General features: G+C 42.5%; 2 protein-coding genes and 1 long non-coding RNA gene across 3 annotated transcripts; 2 read left to right on the forward strand and 1 right to left on the reverse strand.

The window, feature by feature from the left end:
• On the forward strand, positions 545–1,473 carry LOC110430156. Its single transcript, XR_002447448.1, has 3 exons — positions 545–610; positions 879–957; positions 1,271–1,473. It is a non-coding gene; the product is annotated as an uncharacterized LOC110430156 (long non-coding RNA).
• Positions 2,056–4,892, reverse strand: LOC8055751 (endoglucanase 15). The gene is made up of 4 exons (XM_002440747.2): positions 4,444–4,892; positions 3,873–4,286; positions 3,685–3,774; positions 2,056–3,598 (listed from the first exon to the last, which is right to left on the reverse strand). The coding sequence occupies exons 1-4, from the start codon at positions 4,648–4,650 to the stop codon at positions 2,426–2,428; spliced, it is 1,884 nt and encodes a 627-aa protein (XP_002440792.1). The 5' UTR covers positions 4,651–4,892; the 3' UTR covers positions 2,056–2,425.
• Positions 4,649–17,173, forward strand: LOC8065943. The gene is made up of 6 exons (XM_021448062.1): positions 4,649–4,664; positions 8,629–8,764; positions 15,120–15,503; positions 15,616–15,681; positions 16,522–16,651; positions 17,006–17,173. The coding sequence occupies exons 1-6, from the start codon at positions 4,649–4,651 to the stop codon at positions 17,144–17,146; spliced, it is 873 nt and encodes a 290-aa protein (XP_021303737.1). The 3' UTR covers positions 17,147–17,173.

The following is a 17,401-nucleotide window of genomic DNA, read 5'->3' on the forward strand; positions in this document are numbered from 1 at the left end:
CTATATTTATGAGATGTAATGCGTTTCATATAGATTTGTTGCCCTTGCATCACGGACGTAACAATATATTCAATATTGTTTGCATTCTTGGTATAAAGCATACACAAAATATATCTAGTGAGTTTCTGATAGCGCGGAACCTCCGGGCTCTGGCGCGGAGGCTCCGGGGTCTCTGTCTGACCCAGCCCACTCGTTGTCTGTATATTTCAGTTGCCACTAGACCTACATCCTGTCCGGTAAAAAGCATACTGTATTGGCTATATAAATTGTGGTGTATTGTATGCAAATCATTAATTCTTTTCTTTTCTATGGAAATATCCTTTTGGCTTATTTCTTTATTTCATTGATGTTTTCTTGCCTGCGAACTCCATGGCTTTTATAAGTGTCTAGTGAACAGATTCCCTTGTAAATATATACACAAGTATTTACGCTTACAGTGTGTGGTGTTTATTTCTCCCATGGGATTTTGTTCAGCTTGCTCCATGTTTTTGCATTGCTCAACCTCACTGTCTTTGCATAATTTTTTTAACCTTTTCTTTGCAGGTTCAGTGCATATTGCAAACTGAAAGAGCTATTGTGCTAGGAGCCTTTGAGATAAATCTGATAAAATGTAAGACCAATCTCTTGAGTCAGCATAATTTTGGATTTTGTTTCTTATCAATTAATCATACCAGCTAAATGAAAAAGAATAGAAATTGTATTACTATGATACAAAAGATTACATCCAGCCTCTAATTGATAAAGAGTGACTTATAAATTGAAGTTGGGAGACTCAGAGACTACAATCTAGAGACTTATATACTATGTCGTGTACCAATTTTCTCTGAACTTGTTGATATATACCAGCCAAGTCTGACATCATCATATTGTAATTGCAGCTGCTCCACGTGTAATTGGACACCTTGGGAAGGCATTTGAATGCGCTCTTGTTGGCAGCAGCTCTACTTGTTTATATTGGTAGGTTTCTGCTTCCCTAGCCATTGCTTGTGATATAATTTTTTATTTCATATTGAAATCTGCTTGATGTCTTACATGAAACTTAGATTGATCCTTAGAAATTTTGTTATGGATTCTATTTTTTTGAGTAAATAAACTGCAAATGGCAGGGAATGCAAAAAAATGGAACAATTAGTATACAAATTGTGGTGTATTTTATGCAAAACATTTTGCTAGTCTAATTTTCAGCTAGCTGTTTTCTGGGATACACAAATATAGATACATGTGTATTCATTTTCTTGCTAAATTTTTTTATGCCATCTTGATGTTACAGGTTGAGGGAGGCCTTAGAGGAAGGAAACATATGACATTTTGCTTTTGATAAGATGGAGATGAGGCTTTTTTAGTGAATCTAGATAGTTAGATTGTGCACGCAAACATATGACCTGTGCCTGCCATTTGACCTAGCTAGATTGTATGTGTGTTGTTCCTTGTGTAATGGTGACTTGTCATGAATTATGCAAGCAGACTTGGTAATGTTGGCTAGAATGAAAACTTGAGATAACTTATCTTATATGGTTGATGAGTGTTGTGGGCAGCTATTGTTTACATATGTATGTGGTTGATGAATAATGTGACCTGTTATGGATGTTTATTAAGCATGAAATCTGGTTAATATGAAATTAAAATTATATATAATTATGTGGTGAGCTTCAAGAAACTTATGACTTTAAATCAGTTGTCATAAGTGTTTGTGACTTTCAAAATCAAAGTCATAATGCTATGACTTTGCCCACTAAAAGTCATAAGTGGTCATTAGACAGTCATCTTTTGACATTTCATTTTTTGTCAACTTGTTGTCACAAATGACAACCTATGACTTATTTTCCATGTATTATGACTAATGTTAAATGTCAAAAGATGATAGATTTCTTGTAGTGGCATATAGAAACAAAATTAGGATTTCTGATACGTACAAAACATTGAGACCGTACGAAAAAGTATAGAAAAAAATTTTATAATAGAAATATAGGTATTTTTTGGAGATAAAATTTTCCCATACTAAGTTAGGAGTTGGAAAGCATCATATTTTGGAAAATAAAATATGAAAATGTCTTGAGATGCTCTTACTTTCTTTTGATCTGACGCGGCAGAACGCTAGAAGAAACACAACAAAAAAAAGTCGAATTTCTGATATAACATTCGATAACTCGCAAGGGCAAGAGGATGAGCACTTAATTACTTCATCTCTCAAAGTCCCTTGCCATCCTAACCAAAATAGGACACACTGAATACTAATACTCTTGGTCTTGGGAGGAAGAGGATGAGCACTCGCGCATATTTTACTACGATCTCTTCACTCCATCCTCAGCGAGATAGCAACCTAACCAAATCGCGGTGCCGGTGCAGCTAAACAAACTCACCAAACTCCAATCCTAGCATGCTACTAGCACAGTGCCACAGTCGATCACTTGGCGACTACAGAACTTCAGAGTAGCTTGTAGCCGGTGACCCAGACGTTGGCCGGCGTCCCGTGCTGGACGTACACGAACCTGAGGCTCTTACCAGCGCGCAACGCCGGCAGCCACTTGGGCGGCACGTACCCGTACCTTGCCCTGTCGAGGCCCCAGAGCCGGCCACGGAGCTCCGAGACGCCGAGGTGGAGCTCCCGGACGGTCTTCCTCGACCTGTTGGTCACCGTCACCGAGTAGCGGTAGTACGTCGTGCGGCGCCTCGCCCACGTCCTCGTCACGTTCTGCTCGATCTCGATCGGGGACGACGACGGCGCGTGATGTCGGCGACGGTGAGACGGCGACGACGTCTCGTTCGCGGCGGCCTCCGGGGGTGGCAGCTGGTACTCTTCCAGCCCGGTGCCGCAGGCGCCGGCGAGGCGGGCGAGGACACCGAGCAGCGGCGCGCTGTTGTATGTGGCGGCCTCCGTCTGCTCGTAGTTGTTCCGCTCGTCGGCGAAGTCGTCGTACTCGTCGGGCCCGCCGACGATGGCGCCCTCCAGGACGTTTGGGTTGCCGGCCTGCCTCGGGTACCAGGCGGAGTACCCTTCCTGGCAGCTGACGAAGGACGGGTCCGTCCTGACGGACACGATGGAGGCGCCGCGGTGGTGCACCTGCCGCGGGAAGCTGCCGCCGTACCCGACCATGTAGCTGGTGCCCCGCGGGTTGTCGCCGAGGATGTAGTTCACCTGGGACCTGACGAAGGCGAGGATCTCGAAGGGCCGCGCGGCGCCCGCGGGGCACCGCACGGCGCCGCCGGAGCTGCCGGGTAGCGCCGTGGCGTAGTCCGCGTACACCGTCAGCAGGAACGACGCGCTGGTGACGAACTGCAGGTTGTTCCAGCGCTGGTGGTACATGACGCCGCCGGGTGTCCGCGGCACGTTCACGGCGCCCTTGCCGACGCAGGAGCACACGAAGAACTCGGCGTTCTGCCGGTACCGCTGCAGCGCCGCGGCGTGCGCGCCGGCACGGCCCTGCAGGAGGAACTTTGCTGCCAGCACCTGCACGCCGGGGTACTTGACGTCCCAGCCGAACTGGTTGATGGACCAGCCCGTGCCGCCCAGAGCGTCGCCGTTGCGGGCCAGGTACTCGAGGTAGCACCCTTCCTCCGTCGCCTCGTACAGCCACGCCGCCGCCCACAGAAGCTCATCCTGGTACCACGACATTGCATTGAAGTTGAAGGCCAGTGTGTTTGCAGGTGAGCATGTCCAGCATTTTGTTTTTCCGGTTGACTTACCCCATATCCGCTGAAGGATCCGTAGTAGTTGCGAGCGACGGGGATGCTGGCGTCGTACTTGCCACGGTACTTGTCGGCGAACTGGAACAGCTGAAGACGACGACATTGGACACATTGCAGATCAGAGCGAGGTGGAATGGAATGTTATGGCACGATTTCTGCTCAGTTGGGCTGGGCATTTTCAGTACCTGCTTGGCATGTTCAAGGAGCAGGTTGGCGTAGCCCGGGTAGGTGTTGCGGAAGACGAGGGACGCGGCGGCCATGGCCGCGGCGGTCTCTCCGGCGAGGTCGGACCCGGGGTTCTGGGGGTCAATGCGGAAGGACTGGCGGCTGGTGGACATGTCCTCGGGCCGCTGCCAGCAGCTGTGGTCCGTGTCGCCGTCGCCCACCTCGCCGTACAGCACCTCGGGCTCCGGGTGGGCCTTGATGAAGTAGTCGGTGCCCCACTTGACGGCGTCCATGGCGTTGCGCAGCTCCCCGGCCGCCGCCATCTGTCTGCCGTACTCCAGGATGCCCCACGACATCATGGTCACCGTGAACGCCATCGGCAGGCCGAACTTCACGTTGTCCCCTGCGTCATAATACCCTCCGACGAGGTCCACCTGGCCGGCCGGCGAGACAAAACAGAAAGAAAAATAAAAATCTTGTTCAGCTCACAGCAACCCCGTCCTGCCATGGTCACAAACTCACAATGCTAGCTAGAAACAGCATCGAAATTTGATGAATAACGACTAGTGCTACGAAGCACATTGTTCATACTCCGTTGGCCTTGCCGTCGAAGAGACCGGAGTTCCCTCTCCAGGTGACCCGCTGGTTGGGCGGGAGGACGCCGGACCGCTGTGCCTCGAAGTAGAGGATGGTCTTCTTCAATGCCGAGGCGTAGTCATGGCCGCCGGCGCCGGAAGCCGTCCTCACCACCGATGCAACTGCCAAGAGGCCAAGTAGCGCAATCACGTTCATGGCCATGGCAGTGCACCAGTGTGAGTGAGGCGAGCTCTATCTACTGTACCAGAGTGAGTGAGCAGGGGATCTCTGGTTGGTTTTGGACTTTGGAGGGAGCTCAAAGCAGAGGTATTTATAAATTGGATTTGGAGGGAACAGGGGGCATGGATAGAGATTCAAAGCTGAGCTTGACTACTTGTGTACTGCGGCTCGATCGATCACCTTTCGGACTTTAGCAAGTGGATCATTCAAAAAAAAAAGAAAAAAAAAGGAAAAGAAACCCCTTGTATGCTCATGATGCGGCAGGTTTCTTCTTTTTTTGTTCCCTTTTTCTCTTTGTTGCATGCGTTTGCCCTATACATTCTTCGGTCACAAAAATGGGTAGGCATCCAGAGTTTGTATTTTAATAACTAAATAAATAAATTAAAAGGAATAGATGCTTGTATATGCTCATTTGTTGCAACCAGTTCCAATGGTCTTGTTGATTTTAGCTCATGAAATTTTGGTTGCATGTGGTTTAGCTTCTAGAGAGTGCTTCTATTGCTAAAGCAGAACGTCAACCAAATTGGTAGAATCTAAAGTTGTTTTCTTAGAAAACGCTTTCTTTCGTGGAATACAATTTTTGTAACACTTTGAACCCTGTTTTTTTTTTCCTTCAGCTTTCAACCTTTTCCAAATAGGGAAGCTCATAACAATTTTTCATAGCTCAGCTCAACAAACAGACCCGATCTCCTGTGGCAAAAAAAAAAACATCCCGTATGGTCAATAAGTAAGGGATTTGCCACATCTTGTCATTTTCTTTTTGTGTTCATTGACACAACAATCGGGGAAGTTATGTATGGGAAATCTCCCTCCGCGAGGTCAAAGCATGCTGCAAATCACAAGGACGAATTTTGGCTTGGGAGCTAAAAAAATCTGGTTGTTGATAAAAAAAAACTGCCCATGCATGCTTTCACACACATATTCAAGCATTTACACTATGAGCGGCCGGCAAGAGACTGACAGTTCGCAGTGACAAATAGTACGTACGGAGTACTAGTTTTTCATCCTCAATGATTAATATTATTAGTGGTTTTTAATTTGCATTCGAAAGGAAAAGCGCAGCCACCAATTTACTTTACAATTTTGCATGTGTTCTTGTCTGAGAGAGGTTTAGAACATTTTAATGGCACACTACATGCTTGAGCAACAAGCGATTCTAGTGTAAAAGAAGAAGGCCATATGAGCCCAAAAAGAAAAGGAACACAAAAAAAGCAGGAGCTTGAGTTGCAATTTTCGTGAGTATCTAATAAAGCTAAAAAAGAGAGAATATGGAGTACAACGAACTTCATTTGATAAAACATTTGCATTCATGAGCTAACGACCGCAACATTCAACACCAGTTATTATCTTCAAAACGAATGGCAGTTTCAGCCATTCCCTGCGAGGATCATGTATAATTGCTAGTCGGCCCGTTCCAATCTATACATGTCACTTTAGCTTATTTCTAAGTTATAAACTTCTCTAATTTTGCAGAACATTTTAGCACCAACACTAGTAGAGAAAACAACATTTGATCCCTCTGTTAAAATTGGCTTTAGTCCCGAAATTTTGTGCGTCAGAGACTAGAAAAACCTTTAGTCCTGGTTAGGTACTCTAAGTCTCTAACCGGGACTAAAGGCCTCAGCCCAACAGCTACTTCGCCATGGTTGTGTAGCAGAGGACCTTTACTCCCGGGTATATAACCAATAACCGGGACTAAAGGTCAACCTTTAGTTCCGGTCCTTGGCTCCAACCGGGAGTAAAGATATTGTCCCGACTGGTGGATGGGCCCGTGGCTAGAAATAGACCTTTAATCCTGATTCTTTTCACTGACCGACATTAAAGATCCACCCTATATATCCCGACTAGTTTCTCGGCCAACTTCTTTCTCCCCAAGGTTTCAATCAAATATCGAGTCGGATTGGTGCTCCCGGTTGGGAAACTGGGACTAAAGGAGTTTCCCAACCGAGAGTAAAGACCATTTCTGTACTAGTGCAATCTGAGTTTAAATAAAATTTAAATAAACTTACTAGTAAGATGTATTCAATGGATAATTTAGTGAAACTAATTTAATGATATGGATATTAGTGTGTGTGTGTGTTTTTTCTATAAACTTAGGGCCTGTTTAGACTTTGTGGTCTAAAGTTTAGTTGGCTAAAGTTGAGGACTAAAAGTTTAAACCATTTTAGCTTACTTTTACGGTCGCAAAACTCTAGATGGGACTTTAGATTTTCTGTTTAGAACCTCAAAAACTAAAGTGATCTAAAGTTTAGTGGTTGAACTTTAGAACATGGGATCCTTACATGACCTTAATTTGATGCTAAAAGTTTGACACCGAGCAGAGCAGTACCAATGTTAATTTCACCACTAAAGGTTAAATGAACTAACTCAAGGAAAATTAGTGGACTTCCCTCAGCTGGTCAGTGGTTAATAGTAACATAGTAGTATACTTCTAGTAACTTGAAGGTTTGAATGAAAAAAAAAAAATCATCCGGAATGCTTGGCGCCATTCATGGTGGGAATTGGCGGGGTGGGCAGCGCCGAAGTTATCATGCACACCAGCACATGCACACACGAGTCCACAGACACGCTGCCGCGGCTCGGAATAATTTTTCTGCTCTTTTTCGCGTCGTTTGATGCATGCTCGCGCGCCGGGCTGTGTGTGTTTTTGTTTGAGCCTTTTGACTTGGGTTGGGGGCCGCCGGACTCTCAGCTAATCAAGCCATGATTTGTGTAGCTATAGCTTGCGGCAGTGGCTGCGTCCGCCTGCATGCGCCAGGGTCCCGGGGACATCGAGTCCAAGCGCCCCCAATTTTTTTTGGGTGCACACACACTCCGTGTCATGCGGCAGAAATAATGTATTGGGGATAGCACAGATGAACAGGTCCCCACGAGCATAGCTAGGGCTGTCGAGTGTGGAGTATGGTATGGAGACACGAAGTGGGAACACACAATGTGTGTGTGTCTGTGTGTAAACTGGGTTTCCCTTTTGGGGTTCATGCCCTAATGGAGGCTGATTTTGTACTACGAGTGGATTGCTCCCCTTACATTTCGCAGCTGCAACAGGCATGTCAAGTCAAGTGTGGTTCATGAGCAAGATTCATCTCAGCTAGTGCATGCATAAACTATTGTGTTCTGAAAAAAACACTACTACAAAGAAGAGAAGCTATAAAATATCCACCAAATTAACCAACATAAAGAAATCGTCAAACTATTGTGTTCTGAAAACAAACACTACATTTTGATCAACCCCTACAACAGGATCAAGACTGACACTTTCCCATGCCATGACCAAGGCCTCATCCTCATCAACAGAATAGTTCGACGACCTTGCCCATTTCTTCTTTGTAGCAGGAGTGGGTGCAACCTCAGTAACTTCTTCATCTGCATATGCAAATCCACTGGACAAAGAGATACCATCTACGTCCACAGCCTCATTCATCATGTCGAAAAATGATTGTTCACTACATGCACACATAATATTAAGTAAGAGACAATAAGTTCTAGTTAAATTTCTGTATTCTAGTTAAATGTCTGTGCAGACATGATAATCTAGTTAATTGACAAATTTAATAAATATACCATGTAAAAATAACAGTTTCAAGCTGAAGGTGATCACCCACAGTAGGCAACCACTGAATTTGAACACATTTTTTTTTCTCTGAAGAAAAGTCTTGGCCTATGAATCACGAGGAAAGATATACCCTCCCAAATTCAGAATTTCTGGAGTCAGATGGTGAAAACCAACAACCAGCAATTAGTACAGTACTTACTACAAAGGACTAGTAAATGTTGTTGCCCAAATCAAGCTCGTACTAGCGTACCAATCCTTAAAACCTCTTCTATGAGTCAGGAAAGAAACACACGATGATACTACAAAAGTTCAAGTATCTCCTAAGTCGTCCAATCAACTAAATACACCCAGTTCATAGCATAAACATACAGAGAAGAACATGTTTTTTTTACCTCAATGGCATTCAGTCGAGCACCTCCTGTGCCTCATCGATACCGATGTCGAGCCAGCGTCCGTGGTCGCCGTCGAGGGTGTTGCCGGGCCGGGGCAGTGGACGCAGGACGCTGCTGTAGGTGTCCCAGACGCCGTGGTCACCGTTGTAAGGTTTAAATGCCTAGAGCGGAGGATAAATAGCCTATTTAAAATTTTACAAGCTCAACTAAATAAGTATGTTAATAAAATAAATGACAAAGTTATTTTAACATTAGTAACTAAGCTATGCAAACCATCTATACAAATCTAGTACAAAGCTGAACACGTACTAAATCACAACAACAAAGTAAGACAATACTTAGCTCTACTTCTTAACCTAGAGACAAAGCTACACAAGCTAAACAACTAGCAAGGTAAGCAAGTAAGTAAAGGAGTGAGGAGAGATTCTTATACTGAGGCCTTGTTTAGTTCCGAAAAGATTTCGGATTTCGGTACTGTAGCACTTTTGTTTGTTTGTGACAAATATTATCCAATTATGGACTAACTAGGATCAAAAGATTCGTCTCGCGATTTCCAGCTCAACTGTGTAATTAGTTTTTGCTTTCGTCTATATTTAATGTTTCATGCATGTGCCACAAGATTCGATGTGACGGGGAATCTTGAAAACTTTTTGCTTTTTGGGGTGAACTAAACAAGGCCTGACATTGATGAGTTGAGATATATCCAAGAATCAATCACAATGTATGCACAATAAAAAATTATTGGCAAGAGATGACACAAGATTTTTTATTGAGGTTCATTTACTTCTCGGCAAGCTAGTCCTCATTGTGGCGATACACCCACTTGATGGATCACGAGCTAATTGACAATCCAAAGCCAAACCCTCAGCGAGCGTCGCACGTCCACTCACAAGATGGGGATCCTCTAAGCCATGAGCAATCCACTAGATTAGCTAATTGCGATCATGGGGAAGGCTCACGAACCCCTCACAAATTACTTGGTGAGGCTCAAAACAATCTCCAATCACGAGCTTAACATCTCAGCTGCTCCATGCCGTCTAGGGTGTTAGGAAACACCTAAGAGTATCAAGAAATCCACAGCAAACTCAATGATCAAGTACCACTAGATGCAACTCTCAAACCAATACACTTGAATCTCACACAATCTCACTAGAATGAGCAATCAAACAAGAAGATGGGTGGAGGGGATGTTCTCTAGATCAAAGTATGCCTCAAGTATTCAGATATGCAAGAAAAAAGCCTCCAAACGGCCACATTCTATTTATAACGTTTCATCTGAGGGCTAGCCGTTAGGGGCAAACTCAAGGGCGTTGGACGCGGTCCAGCGTCCGATGCTCACCTGCCACGCTCATTAGATTGTTGTCATGTGTCTTCAATTAAACGTGTCCCATTGATCACCAACGGTCATTTAAACATTAACAAACTTTTGAGGCACATGTCGGACGTGTCAGACACCAAGCGTCGGATGCGCCACCTCATATATACCAGAGACTACTTAGAGCTAGAGGTCCATTGGTAACCGAGAGAAATCTGCATTTATATTTGTATTTGACATTATCTATATCTAACCCCAACTTTAAAGAAAAATACGAAAACTAATATAGTGTAAACAATTCGGTCCATATCCTATCCAATTACACCTTTACTCATGACATCACCTTTTCGAAGACCATGAATACCTTAATTAATCGGAACTCAGAAGGGCATCTTGATGGATATTCCAAAACATGCTAATGTTCATACTAGGCATAGCAGAGTAGTATGGGACGTCGACATGCATGATTACGTGTAGATCATGATTGTTGGTGCTGGAACAAAATATAAATAAATAAAGAGAACAAAAAGCGAGAGACAACCAAAGATAAAGATCCTCCTTTTCGATAAGGGAAGTGGAGGGAGTTTCTTTCTATTTTTTATAACAATATGAAGGAGGGAGCTGATTGAGGGAAAACTGAAGAAAAAGCTTTGAGGGAACCCGCGATCAACGGTGTTGAGCTTTTATAAGTTCCACACTGGAATTGGAAGTGAAACATAATCCAAGCTTCATGTCTCTTACGATGTCCCTGTGATTACTTTGCAACTTAAAATAAACTAGGTAAATGCCCATGCGTTACAACGGGAACATAAAATACCACGATAACATATATACAAGGGAGTTCAAGAAAGAAGGATAGTTAACTTTAACTTTGAATGCGTGTAAGAACCTATATTGTAACCGTGATAATTAAACATTAATATAATAATACATAAGTTTTTAAGAACAGGTTACAGTTATATATAATTTGTATATCTAATCAGTAACAAGTCAGCAAGTCATAACTACTTGTCTCTCATTTCTTTGTGAGTTCCTCTATTACTATTACCTAAAATTCACATGTATAGAACAAATGTCAGTATCAAAGGACGCAAATACAAAAATATAAAAGTTGGGCAAAATAGTCACGTTGGTTGCAAAGTGCTAAGGCGTTGTTTAGTTCACCCAAAAAAATCAAAATATTTTCAAGATTTTTTCATCAAATTTTGCGACGCATACATAAAGCATTAAATATAGATAAAAATAATAACTAATTATACATTTTTGCCTATCATTTTAGAGACAAATCTTTTGAGTCTAATGATTGAATAATATTTGTCAAATACAAACAAAAATGCTATAGTATCCATTTTGCAAAAAATAAAATAAAATAAAATAAAACTAAGCAAGGCCTGAGAGTGCTTGGCCTATCTAGATGACCGCCCGTGTAGGGGATTGTCCATCACATTGCTTGCAGATAGGTAGTGCTAAGGCGTTGTTTAGTTTACCTAAAAATAAAAAAAAATTCTCTATACCATCAAATCTTACAGCACATGGACGAAGTATTAAATATAGATAAAGAATAACTAATTGTATAGTTTGTCTATAATTTACGAAACAAATCTTTTGAGCCTAATTAGTCTAAAACTTTTTGAATAAAAGTGGTACATTGTTAAAATTCAAAAACCTTTTGAATCTAAACCAGACTTAAGGTATAGTTTACTCTAAAATCTAAAAATTGTTTAAGATTTTTTGTCACATCGAATCTTGCGGCACATGCTTGGAACGTTAAATATAGATAAAAATAACTAATTGCACAATTACCTGTAATTTATGAGACAAATCTTTTGAGCCTAGTTAGTCCATGGTTGAACAATAATTATCAAATACAAACAAAAGTGCTAAAATATCAAAATAAAAAAATTGGATCCAGATGGGTGCGTGCCCACAAGTTGAGCGCAACACTTGCACAATACATCCCTCCGTCCCATAAATAAATATATTTCTACAATTCATATTTGATCATTTATTTTATTTAATTTTTTTATAAATAATAAAATAAATAAATCATTATAAAATATATCTAACAATAAAATAAGTTATGAAAAAATAAATGATATTTATTAAATTTTTTTGAATAAGATGAACTGCCAATATAAAATAAAAAAATATAATTATTTATAAGACGAGAGTATGCAATAGTTGTTCTCCAGACATTTTTTCTGTCAGCCTTGCTAGCACCACCCTGCCCAACGCAGCAACAGGCCTCAACAGCAGCAGCAGAAAGAGACCTAGGCGCTAGGCGGCAGCTGGTAACAGGCATGCTATTGGGCTGGCACCACGGCCAAAAGCGAGCGAGCGACTGCCGATGAGCGATTTACTTTCACCTTTTTAGTAGTAGGATTAACCAAAGGACAGGAACTCTGGAGTTCAAATAAGAAAAATAGATGTTCATACAAAGATACGATACCCATATGACCGTTAACCAGCAACAAACACACAAAAAAGCCCACAATCGTGGTGCTTGCATGACCACAAAGATACGATACCCATCGTTGCTGAGTTTTGATGAAAAGCAATAAATCAACTTCGACTTCTCGTGCTGGACCTTAGCCAAAACCCCTAAGACATACACCACCACCTGAACATAGTTAGCTCCACTAAGGGCACTCACAATGCAGACTCTATCATAGAGTCTAAAGTTATTTATTACCTCGAACAATGAGGACTTGGAGTCTAAATAAGACTTGGAGTCTTATTTTTTCTACATCTTTCTTCAATAAATATGCTGCCACATCAGCAAAATACCATAAATAATATGTAATTAAGTGTCTTGGACTCTGTGATAGAGTCTTGCATTGTGAGTGCCCTAAGAATAACTCTAACCAAACCCCTACTTAAGACCTCATCCCATCTTGAGAGCTCAAATAAACGAAAACTCTTTTTTAACCGAGACCCTATTTAGCTGGTGATGGATGAGAAACTCTTATTTCTCTCTCCTAGACCCTCAAATGTTGGATCCGCTCATCCTTCCCCTAAAATTTAAGGGTTTGATTGTAGTTGCTCTAACACACCTGGAAAGAGTCTACCACATCATCGTTGAGCTTCGTCATGCCCCCAACAAAATAGCTCCGACTCCACATCAGCAGGCTCCACTCAAGAAAGTACACGGCTGCAGAGCAAGAAAAAAAGCACCAGGGAGGCGCATGCCTCGTCAATGCCATAACAGAATGGGCACGATCACAGCAATGGAGTCCTTTGTAGGCCACCGTTGTCGAGCTCCGTCCGAAAGCAAAGAACAACTCTCCTACTTCCAATAGTGAACCACGGCCCCGTCCTAGGTCACTAAACCAGCACCTGCAACATCCGTTTCATCACTAACAACTTCAATTAATTCAGTGTGATGCTTGCATGACCATTTAGAGCAACTGGCATTGGCAACACATGTCACCTGGATGGTTGCTCTGTCTACTCAACTCTGTTATGTTAAAGCAACTTTGAAACTTTAATCTTTATATTTCTACTAGGTAGCGTGTCCGTGCGTTGCTACGGGATAATTAATATTTTATACTAAAAATACATGGATCACACAATACACTACAGGAAAGCCGAGCTTTACCGAGTGTTAAATGCTTTGCCGAGTGCCAAAAGTCAAACACTCGGCAAAGCCCAGCCCTCGGCAAAGATGGTCTTTGCCGAGTGTCCGACACTCGGCAAAGGGTGACGGTGGTATACACCGTTAGTCTTTGCCGAGTGCCAGAAGGCAGACACTCGGCACATATGGTCTTTGCCGAGTGTCAGAAATTTAGCACTCGGCAAAGAATTTTTTTTTGGTTTTTTGTCTTCAAATTTTTTTCTACTAACTTTACACTTTATTTTGAAACCTAAGTTAAAATTTGGCACAATTCTTGATATTATATATATATTTAATTTATTTCGCTTAAACGTATTTCTTCCGAAAATACAATATTGAACTACAGGTGCATCCAATCATAGAATTAGTTGGTTGGAAAAATGATATTCACAATACTTACTATAGTTTGAGACTATTTCCAGGAGTACACCCGGAATTTCGAAAGTCTTATACACGAAATATGGCGACAAAGTTGCGAGAGAAATGCATTTTAATTATATAAATTAAAAATAAAATCTGAAAATCTTAAAACCTGGCGACATGTTTTTACATCACATTTAGATGCTATGATAAAAATTCGAGAATGTTTCAAAAAAGTTGTCACATACGTTAGTTATAAAACTACACCTCTCACGTATGGTCACATGGGATGGTCACATGGAAAATGAATTGACAGTTGTAAGTTTATAACTATCGTACTTGACAACTTTCGCGAAATGATCTCAAAATTTTATCGTAGCGTCCTCATGTGATGTCAAGACGTGTCGCCAGATTTTAAGTTTTTCGGAATTTATTTGTAATTTATATAATTAAAATGCATTTCTCCCGCAACTTTGTCGCCATGTTTCGTGTATAAGATATTCAAAATTTTGGATGTGCTCGTGGAAATGGCCTCAAACTATAACAAGTATCCTAAATATAATTTTTCCAATCATCGAATTCTATGATTCGATGCACCTGTAGTTCAATATTGTATTTTTAAGAAAAATACATTTAAGCGAAATAAATTAAATATATATAGGAAATCTATTGAGAATCGTGGAAAATTTTAACATACACTTTAAAATAAAGTGTGTAAAGTCAGTACAAAAAATTTAGAGACAAAAAATAAAAAAAATAAAAAATCTTTGCCGAGTGCCATAGGAAGGCATTCGGCAAACACTACCTTTGCCGAGTGCCACTGCGTACAGCACTCGGCAAAGAGTAAATGTGTATTTTTTTAAAAAAATAAAAATTGAGAGAGTTGTCTTTGCCGAGTGTCTCCGGCACTCGGCAAAGAATATATTTTTTTTGAAAAAATAAAAATAAAATATATTCTTTCAAAAAAATTTAAAATTACGGCTGTTGTTTTTGCCGAGTGTTGTTAGGTTAGGCGCTCGGCAAAAAATATTTTAAAAAACTAAAAGAATAATTTTTCAAAAAAAATTAAAATTTAAAATATGTGCCAAGCATCTGATTCGGTTGTATTCGGCAAAAAATAAATTTTCAAAAACAATCTTTGTCGAGTGGCACTCAACAAAGATATTAAAAAAAATAAAAAAACTTTGCCGAGTGCCGCATCACGGCCACTCGGCAAAGCCTCTTAAAATCCCCAACCGGTCACGCCACCTGGGCTTGCCTGCCCACAAACGCCGCCGCAGCGCCCGCCCGCGCCCGCGCCCGCTGCCGCAGCGCCCGCATCCGGCCTCGGCCTCGCCGCCGCAGCGCCCACCCATGGCTCCCGCGCCCGGCGTCCGAGCCCTGCGTCCGTGCGCCCGACCTCGCCCTGGCTGCCGCTGCGCCCGCCCTCTGCTCGCCGTGGCCCCCGCGGTTCGCTGCGGCCGTCCGCGCCCGGCGTCCGCGCGCCCGCCCTCGGCCCCCGCGCCAGCAGCGCCCGCCCTCGGCTCGCTGCGGCCCCCGCATACCAACACGGCCGACCTTGTCTCCTGGTCGGTCACGGGCACTGACGCATCTGCCTCGCCGGTTTGTTGTTGCCTATCGATATCGTACCATACATGCGCTGGTCTGTTGTGAATTAATTGTTCTTCTGTTTCCGCGCTATGCGGCTGACTTGGGGGTGATGATGTGTGAGCAGCCGGCCGCAGGGATTATGCCGGCGGCGCGCGGGTCACGGAGGAGGAGGCAAGGATCTGAGCAAGAGGTGAGTTCTGGGGCATCCCCTTCTGCATTCCGTGTTGATCCGCTCGATCTGTGTCATTTACTGCATTCTACTTATTAATCCGGTTCCGATCTGATCTAGCGATGCGTATCTATGTGTATGTGCGTGCGTGCTCTGTTCGGATGTGTGCTTAGACCGATCCAGTCGATGTCTCATTTCAAACATAGCAAGCCATTCTATAATGGATGGGGTTTAGCGAGTAGTGGCAGCTGCACGTTTCCATGCTTGCGACACCTTCCCATGGTGGTTGCTGGGGAGCCTTGCTTGCCAGCGGTTGGTTCATGTGAAGGCTGGGCCGTGTGCGTGGGGTACGGTGCAAGTGGGTGACGCTGCTAGTGTCTGGTATCAGTAGTGTATTGTAGATGGGGCTAGACTCCAAGTTTTTAGCACTGACTGAAAGTGATTTCAAGGATGCAGAACACAAGCCTCCAATTTGAAATTTAGATATTTCCAGACTGATGATGTGATGGCAGGCTGTGCGCACCGACTCCTTGATGTAGGCTGCAGTGGTGTCACTGCCTGTTTAACATGTTGTTTCTTTTTGTATTTTTGAAAGTATACAATTTTGTTTTACATTGGAGGATGTTGAAAATTTTCAGGCAACCGTGACAAACCTTGTGTATGTTCCGTTTCGAAATTTGTGTTAAATGAAAATATGTACCTGACAATTTTGTGATGGAGTGCTTGCGTTGCACAGTGGTAGACAAACAGCTGGGGATGTTCTAGTCTATGTAATTTTCAGCATTGCTTCCAATTCTATCTTTGGCACTTCTTCAGAGATAAAATATACTGAACACTAACCTTCCTGTTGACCTATTGTAGTGAAAGGAAATTTTGCTCTGGCTCAAAGTTGAAAGAGATGAGTGGGAGTGGGATTTTTGCTGAGAAGAGTGAAAATGGTGATTCAGTGGCTTCAAATCCTGCTAACAAGACTTCCTTGAGGATGTACCAGGTACTGGTCTTATTCAGATCCTTTTACTGAAACCTATTCTCCCCTTATTCAGATCCTTCTACTGAAACCTATTCTCCCCTTCTCAGCATTACTGTGCCAATACATATTACTATATGTTTATGTGGATGGAATGCCAAGTTGATGCTTATATTTCTCTTAAGAAAATGCACTATAACTGATATTTCAAAGGAACCGCATCTTCCAGAGCTTACATTCTCACATTTTTGCTAAGCTTAGGTTTATGTAACTTTTATATATGACCATAGATTTTGTATCTCTAGTTGTCTTGCATCGATTGATTCCATGTCATAGAAGAATTGTTTTCTTACTATGTGATTCAACTTTTGATGACAGCAAATTGTAACTGGAATAAGCCAGATTTCATTCAGCGTCGATGGAAGTGTTTCACCGCAGAAGCCATCGTTGATACCTCAGGTGGCTAAACAGCGAGATCTTAGTGGTACCCTGGAAGATGCTGATGCTAAAACTTCCTAGCTTTGCCGAGCGGCAAAGATTTTTTTTAAAAAACAAATTAATTTCTTTGCCGAGTGCCCTCCCACGAGACACTCGACAAAGAATTTTTTTTTAAAAAAATTATTTCTTTGCCGAGTGCCCTTTTAGGAGGCACTCGGCAAAGAATTATTTTTTAAAAAATTAATTTCTTTGCCGAGTGCCCTCCCAGGAGGCACTCGGCAAAGATTTTTTTTTAAAATAAATTATTTCTTTGCCGAGTGTCCTCCTAGGAGGCAC

This window comes from Sorghum bicolor, chromosome 9, assembly GCF_000003195.3.
Source record: "Sorghum bicolor cultivar BTx623 chromosome 9, Sorghum_bicolor_NCBIv3, whole genome shotgun sequence".
Lineage (NCBI taxonomy): Eukaryota > Viridiplantae > Streptophyta > Magnoliopsida > Poales > Poaceae > Sorghum > Sorghum bicolor.